Source organism: Aedes aegypti, chromosome 2 (genome assembly GCF_002204515.2).
Source record: "Aedes aegypti strain LVP_AGWG chromosome 2, AaegL5.0 Primary Assembly, whole genome shotgun sequence".
Classification (NCBI taxonomy): domain Eukaryota; kingdom Metazoa; phylum Arthropoda; class Insecta; order Diptera; family Culicidae; genus Aedes; species Aedes aegypti.
In genome coordinates, this window is record NC_035108.1 from 75,412,240 (window position 1) to 75,420,558 (window position 8,319).

Here is an 8,319-nt window from a genome sequence, read left to right on the forward strand (position 1 = left end):
ATTATCTATGCATTAGTTTTTTTTTTTTTTTTTTTTTTATATCTTTATTAGAGTGTATTTTAACGCACGAGGGCTAGTTCTACACTTCTATGCATTAGTGAGAATAGGGAAAAAAGCAAAAAATGTGCTTTAAATTGTATGGGAATATCAGTTTTTCAAGGAAACAGGATAGTATGTTCACTATAAATATGTTATAATTACATTATTACCCCTTATTTTTACTAAATAAAATCTCGGATTGCAGAATGAAAATAAAAAAGAAAAACATTATTAACCTGCATGAATGAAATCCATTACCTTGTATGCAGGTACTTTGAGCAAACCTATCATATCCGCTCACATCTCTATTAAAGAAGAAAATGTTATTCGGGTCATTCGTGCGGTGCGGCGCGGTGAAAACAAACATCGTTAACAAATTTTGATCTGATTATTAATCTCGCAAAGTAACGGAAATTTACAATAGATTTCTGCATAGTTTTAAGCCTCCAGTTAAACAAAATATCTCGCAATGGACAAAGGTAAGTGTAGTAAGTTTCATTTGAACAAGGTCAATGCCAAATCAACTCATTCATCGCTTTCAGATTCGTCAAGGATATTGTCTATGAACAAAACGTTGGAAGAGGTCCGAGCGCTAAGTATGTACATACTTTGTTATGGGTGGATTAGGGTTAAGTGGGCTAGTTAGGATCCCTTGAGGGAAAGTTGAAGAATGATGATGACAGTAAGGCGGCATCCACAAATTACGTAACGCTCTAGGGGGAGGGGGAGTAGGCTCAAGCGTTACGGCGCATACCAAAATTTGAAAATTTTCATACAAAAAGCAAGGAGAGGGCCCCTCGAAGAGTGAAATACAAGAGTTGTTACGAATGTGAGACTATATAGGTAGAAGTATATTCTAACGATTTTTATCTGTTTTTTTTTTTGTACGACAGTGAGCTCATGTACCGAAATTTCTATACAGATCTGGTTTTAGTGCTGAAAAACATCTGTGATATAAAAAAATCAAACAATTCTCTTTCAGGTTGAATTTGAGCACTTGTCAATACAATTATTGTTAGGTTTGAAAACAACTCTACATACTTAATCCTTCAAAACTTGCAGGTTGACATCACGTCTAAATCCTTGTTTAAAATTAAAAGTTTGTAGGCGTCTGCCAATGTCGCACCGAAACAGATTATGGAACTTTCTTTATTTTCATAGAAGTAAACATTTTTTAACGTAACAAATATCTTCAGCTCTATTAATACGAAACAAGTTTGTATGACATTGTGATCAATTTCATCCTACAGACCAATTTTACGGCACACTAAAATATAATATGCTTAGCGTTTCGGGGTTCCTTAGCCGAGTGGTTAGAGTCCGCGGCTACAAAGCAAAGCCATCCTGAAGGTGTCTGGGTTCGAATCGCGGTCGGTGCAGGATCTTTCCGTAATGGAAATTTCTTTGACTTCCCTGGGCATAGAGTATCATCGTACCTGCCACACGATAAACGAATGCGAAAATAAATGGCGACTTAGGCAAAGAAAGCTCTCAGTTAACCTTCCAGTCGTCGCGCAGTTTGCTACCGTCAGAGCCACCACGCTGCTCTTGTGAACGAAAAGCGAGGATTTTCCATCAATGTTGTACAAAATACAACAGCGCGACGACTGAAGTGTTAATAACTGTTGAAGTGCTCATAAGAACACTAAGCTGAATAGCCGGCTCTGTCCCAGTGGGGACGTTAATGTCAAGAATAAGAAGAAGCGTTTCGGGCTCATTTTGTAACAAGGGCCCCCGTCTAGATATCTGACGGAACAATTTTGCTGAAGATAGTTTTTGTGTAGGGCTGTGTACATCGTTTTTGCATTTTCGTTGAAAATTTTACTTTAGTCAAACCGTTATTACTTTTAATGTCGAGATTGGAAAAATCGCGCAATAATAAATGGTAAAATTCAAGTTATAGAGTGCCGGTGCCATTAGTGGACTACCTAAGCTATAAAAATCATAACAAAATAACGAGAAGCCTTAACAGAGATCTTTTGGCGTCATATGGGAAAAATATAAAAAGAATGATTAAACTAATTTTTGAACATAAAATCGTTTGAGCCACTATTGGTACACGTGTTCCAGTAGTTGCGCTAGTGCTCCAGCAGTAGACGTTCGGGAATGATACAAGGCATTTTAAGCAAAATGGTAAATTTTTACATAGGTTTAACATTTTTCCCTCGGAACAGCAACTAATATCTTTCGAATGAAGCATAAAGATCATCTCTGGGGCTTTTCTTCATTTTTATACATCCATTTTAAAAACTGCTTCCATCCGTTGATCCACTACTAGAACACGACGGCAACTACTGGTGCAAGGGAGCAAATTTTAGCATAGCATAGCATAGACTGACTGTACATGTCAATGGTTGCTACTCCGTGATTGATCGGAACTGGTAAGAATGGCACTACGATCCAAATGAATAAGGGATGGGAGTTTCCGCTTACTCTCGAAGTGCAATTTTAGTAGATCTAATATTATTGATCAATTACGGCGCCGGCCAAGTCCTTACAGTCAGTTGGGATGGGGAAGGAATGTTAGGGTGTGATGATTGTTGCTTCTAGAGACCGAGAATACCTCTGCATCTCCACAATCACAACGGGAAGGATGTTTATTAGTGAGGGAGGAAAAGATCTGGGAGTCACCTCTGGTCGGTGATGCGATCCATGGACAAGGGGGAAATATACGACTTGTATTTAAAGCTAGTTTTGTATTTTTGTTTCAAGAAGTTTTTGGAAAAAATACGTCAATATCTAAAATGTGGAACAATTCAAAAGACGGTTTTATTAATGACGAAAACTAAAAATTGCATGTATATATTTTAACTTATATGAAACAGGAATAATGCCGACACTTGTAGTGACGAACCATACATAGTTTGTTTGAAAATTACATATGAGTATTACTGGGCATTTTGTCTCAATATGGTAGAAGTTTTAGAAAATACGTCAACATTCACAATGTCGAACAATTCAAAATATAATTTTTAGTAATGTCAAAAAGAGAAAAATATATGTATATTGAAATTGTATAAGAAAAAAGCATAATGCCGACACTTATAGTGACGAACCATACAAATTTTGTTTTAATATTACATAAAAGTTACGCTTTCAAGAAAAAATGTGTTATCATAAGCATGAAACGAACTCACCAGTTGGTAATACATTCTCGACTGAACACAAAACTGACACTGATAGCAAAACTTCTTGGCGTCCCGAAAACAAACCGTCTTGCTTGGGCCTTCCCAAATACGTACCCAGCAAGACGCTCCAAAACAGGAAAAAAAAATCTCCGGCGACGAAAACACGCGCGAAACCGTCAGCAAAATCAATCGGACGACGCAAAACCGAACTGTCGTGCTTGGGCTTCACAAAGCACTACCCAGCAAGACGCTCCAAAACAGGGGAAACAAAATTCTCTGGCAACGAAAACACGCGCGAATCCGTCAGCAAAATCAATCGGACGACCCTACTGGTGCAAGGGAGCAAATTTTCTGCATAAACTCAATTATTTATATGACTTATTGATAAAATAAAGAGCTGAAATTTGGCAAATCGACCAAACTAGAGACGATCTATCCACCAAAAATAGCACATGTCGTTTTTATCGAAAAATGTACGTTTTATTCCATAGTCCAATCTACTGGTACATTACAACCATAGGCCAGGAGAAGTGGATGAACTTGTCATTCATTTTTCTGTCAAATCTCATACAAAACCTACTTTTTCTTTGACAGAAATTCACTCTAGGTGAACCACTTCCCCTGGCCTATTGGTACCGGCACCCTATCTGACGTGCTGTGAAAATTTCTTAGATCTGTCTATAAACAACTGAGATCTAGCCTTCCAAAGATGATCATTTTGTATAGAAAATCGAAAAAGTTGCAAATGTATTTTCTATAGTTTCTATAAGTAAATCAAATTTATTTGATTTATCCGACACACTAGCATATTGTACTTGCATGCAAGGTAGAAATTATCTCTATTTTTTTGTTCTTTTCTACATCTACACCCCCTATATTCAAATTGCAATTCCCTCTTTCAGATGCCAAAAACGATAAACTTCTCAAAGACTTCGGCATCGACCTCACCAACCTGAGCGATGCAGCACAAGAAGCACTGGATGATTATGCGAAAATCAAATACCTTACCGGCCTCACGGAAATGGATCAATCCTTCGTAGATGGCTACTGCTACCAGGAGCAAGCCAAACGACTAGAAGCACGCCTCCAGGCACTTCCCCTCAAAGCCGACATCAAGAAGCTAAAAGCAGCCATCAAACGGGAGCAGACCGACCTCGCCAAACTGGAGCGGTTCGTGGAGGAAACCCAATCCCAGCTGGTTCCGGCCGATGAAATGGAGAAGATGCGCGTCACCCGCGAGATGCAGATCGAGATGCTGCGGCGCAAACAGAGGCCTCTCATGGAAAAAGCAGACGCCATAAATCTTGACGAGCTAATTGCCAAGGTCGATGCACTGGAGGCCGAGGAGAATCATTAAATGCGTTTTTTATCAGCTGAATGAATGTGCTCTGTAGTGTGATTCCCCTTGTGGGACGTGAACAGGTCAGCTCAAATATTTATATCACTTCCTTTCTGGCAGTAGTTGTTCCATATGAGTCGCGTGTAGCTATTTACCTATAAAATCAAGAGATTGGAATGTGAGAAAAATAAACCATTTTTTTGTCACATTAGATTCCTGTCGACGAAGCAAGTTCCGTGTGATTCCCGTTTATGGTAATGGGCTAATTAAAATACTCCTTTCACTTCAAGGTTTGCAAAATGTGCGTTGTTCTCGTCACAGGTGATTTATGTTGAAACGAACGATAATCAATTGGGCTTATTCTATTTATGAATAAGTATCTTAAACTGTTGATTTATGAACGTTTATATGAGAATACCTATATGTACTCATCGTAAAAATGTACCATGAGAATAAACGATTTTTTTCCGTTCAAATTTGTCTATCCTATTACGATGAGAAATTGCACAAATATATAGGGGGAAGACCTCTATGCCCGGACACTTTTTGTTTTTTGGTAATATTTCAAAATCTACATTAGTTTTACCGTTAATTTTTGTACAGTATAAAAAAATCACATTATTTTAAGTAAAAGCTCACATGAGAACAAAAATAAACCTTAACAATTCATTTTCATGGTGGATTACACATTATGTACCAAAGACCATAGTGGCCGGACACTATGATTTTTACCATCAAAGTTTACATCAAACCCACAGAAAGGCCAAGGGGTGCTTCGTCTGTCAACACATGCCTTGTGGGTTCAATATTTGCATGATGTACAGCGTATGAAGCATATTAGCGAGATCATGGCCAAGTTCCATAAACTCCTTCTTGACCAGCGACCTTCTTGTCTTCGACAATTCAATTGTTTATATTTCTTCACAATTTCTTTGTAAGCTCAAATGTTGAAGTGTGCTCTTAGGTACAGTCAACTCTGCCTTATTCGACCTCTAGAGTTAGAGAACCATAGTAAAATTTGGTATTCATGGCTATCTCGATGGTCCCTTGAATCGCATATTTGCACTGTTTTTTATTCTGTAACACCATATCTCCCTAACTCGATGGCCCCTTCATTATCGAGTTATGGAGAGATGACTGTACATCATATATTGTGGCTGCTTCTCGTGCGCTCATTTGCCTCAAAAGCATCATGTTTACAGCACTTTATAAGCTCTTCTAGGACCGAAAGTTTTGATGTTTATAGTTTATTTTTTGTACCGTCAAACGGGGTAACTTGCAACAATTTTCAACTTCAAAGCTATATGGATGAAAAATTGGAGGATTCAGATGAGACAAAAACCATTTAGTACCATAATGGCCACATGAAGAATACCACGCGGTATTGATTTTATCAGTACTTGGTTTTTGGGATCAGGAGAGACGAAAAATATACATTTTTCATGCTACCCCTGATGTGGGGTAACATGCAACACACACTGCTACCTGAAGTACACTATTGGTTTCTATGGTACACTATTGGAAACTTAACCTATATCGTATTAGTATGATCATTTAATAATTTTCTGCAAAAAAAGTATGACAATAATCAGAAATAGCTACTGTACTCTTAGAAAACTAATTATTATTGATTGAATTATGAGTATTCAAACAATTCGATTAAAAACTTCATTGGTATTGCAGAGGGTGTCCGCACGGAGCAATTCTAGCATATCATAAGTCTTGACAGTTATTGAAATGCTGTTAAAACGTTTTAATGCAACTTTTCTCCAAATACAATTGTACTTTAGGTTATGCTCCACATCACTTATATTTTTATACAAATTAAAATCAAAGCGACGTATCACATATTGAAATGTATGTTTTAAAATGGTCTCAACTGACACAACTTTTATCATACTTCATGCAGAAAGTTCCCAATGACAGATCTGCAAGTTTTTTTTATACAAATTTTCAAAACTTTTCATTATTTGCGATTCATGTAAATTTTTCAATATTTAGTACCAAATGTGTACTGAATTTATTGCGGTACAAAAATTTTAATATTAATGAACAAATTTATGTTCAATTTTGCCTTTTCATGTGTTTTCGATGATAAATGGCAAGAAATATCAAATAATTTAGATCCAAATAGCTGTTGCAAGTTACCCCACAAGGGTAGTCAAAAACGTTTTTGAATTTTCATAGTGTTTAAGCATCAAATTATCAAAATTTTATATTGTCAATTTGTACACTACTAAGTACTGTAACTGATATCAAATGCCACGAATGACACATTTCTACCGTTTGTGCAGTACGAGGAACGTTTTTCATCATAAATTTCATGCAATCCAACGTTTAATATGATTTGCAGGTCCAACAAACCAAGGCAAAAAGAAACAATACCCAAACCCTTGCCAAAACCTTCTGTTGTATATCTGAGGTCAATAAATGGCGGAATAAATTATAAAAAATTAACTCAATGCTGAACGAAACGACAATTCGGTTGCATGTCGAAGTGTTGCAAGTTTCACCCCTGTTGCATGTAATTTGATGACATATTTCAGTGAAACATTTCAACCGAATCACCATACACTCTGGAATATTGTTCTGCAGTCTGGTGTCCTGCATACAACAACGGAGCCGAGCAAATCGAGTCGGTTCAACGCCGCTTTCTACGTTTTGCGCTTCATGGTGGCAAACGAGAGCAGATGCCAACTAATAGTTCTCGAGCTACTCCGCACGCGAAGAGACACAATCAGAGCATTGACGATCGCCGATACGCTTCAGGGACGAATAGACTGCGCATCAATCCTCGAACAAATCGACTTGAATGCTCGACCACGACTGCTCCGCAATAGTTCGCTCCTAAGGCTTCCTCTCCGACGGACGAACTACAGTACTAACGGTGGGATCAACGGATTACTGAAACTTTTCAACCGTGTCGCTTCAATCTTCGACTTTCATCTCACTCGTGAGTTCTTACGTCGAAGATTTTCATCCTTTTTTGCTGGACGATACAACTGACAACGACTTTGAATGTGCTTTAGATTAAGTTTTAGCTCTTGACTTCCATATGTGTTATTTGTAGATTTGACCTTTCCTGTCTCGATTTGTATGTTTTTAACTACCAACATCATTGGGGCCTCACTTTGCCTGTTGATGTAACAAACAAATAAATAAATAAATAAATAAAAACCGAGCGTTCGGAATATGAGTCTGTTCGGAATTTGAGACAAAACGGTATTCATCTAAAAATTGTTCGAAATCATGCAAACATTCGATTCATAATATTTCCAGCACTTTTCTGGACTTTTCTTTAAGGTGGCCAAACTGCACCACTTTCCCCAAAGTGTTGTGCATAAGTTTGACTGGACAATGCGTATCATAGGGGGGCTCCTCTCTTCGGAGGGTGTAGCTCATCAGAGCGTCTGTTCTCCATGTTAGAAGCGGCTGATCATCGTCCTAGTGTCAGTATGGGACTCTAAACAGCAATTCAATTTTACGATGGTCTTCTGGTGAGACAGCAGGGGATTGGTAAAGGCCTCACGGGCCAGCCGTAAACATATCAGTACAGGAAGCATACAACATTGACAAGCAAAATGTTGTCACTTTTGAGTTTGAAAGGTGTTCATGCGTTATCGCATACTATTTGATATTGATACTATAGAATTCCAATGAACATTTTAAACTGCTTGCCTCTAATTCGCGTTTTATATACATTCGCACCCTTCGCACATGGGAATCCAGCTGATAGTTTACCCCACCAAAGGCATAACATTTATTTAACGGTTGCTCAACAAGCACTAGGGTTGTACAAATAGTTAGAAATAT

The 8,319-nt window shown here is 37.9% G+C and overlaps 1 protein-coding gene across 2 annotated transcripts; it reads left to right on the forward strand.

Moving 5' to 3' along the window:
* The first annotated feature begins 350 nt into the window (after positions 1-350).
* On the forward strand, positions 351-4,719 carry LOC5573777. Of its 2 annotated transcripts, XM_001654750.2 has the most exons (3): positions 352-518; positions 582-635; positions 4,070-4,719. In XM_001654750.2, exons 1-3 carry the CDS (start codon positions 509-511, stop codon positions 4,522-4,524), a joined length of 519 nt encoding a protein of 172 aa, XP_001654800.1. In that variant the 5' UTR covers positions 352-508; the 3' UTR covers positions 4,525-4,719. The 2 variants fall into 2 exon arrangements, with proteins under 2 accessions (XP_001654801.1, XP_001654800.1); XM_001654751.2 differs by lacking the exon at positions 582-635 and having other exon boundaries at positions 351-518.
* Positions 4,720-8,319: the final 3,600 nt, after the last annotated feature.

Coding starts and splice junctions, on each gene's coding strand:
- LOC5573777 (XM_001654750.2), top strand. Junction 636..4,069: donor GGAAGAGGTCCGAGCGCTAA/GTATGTACATAC, acceptor TCCCTCTTTCAG/ATGCCAAAAACGATAAACTT.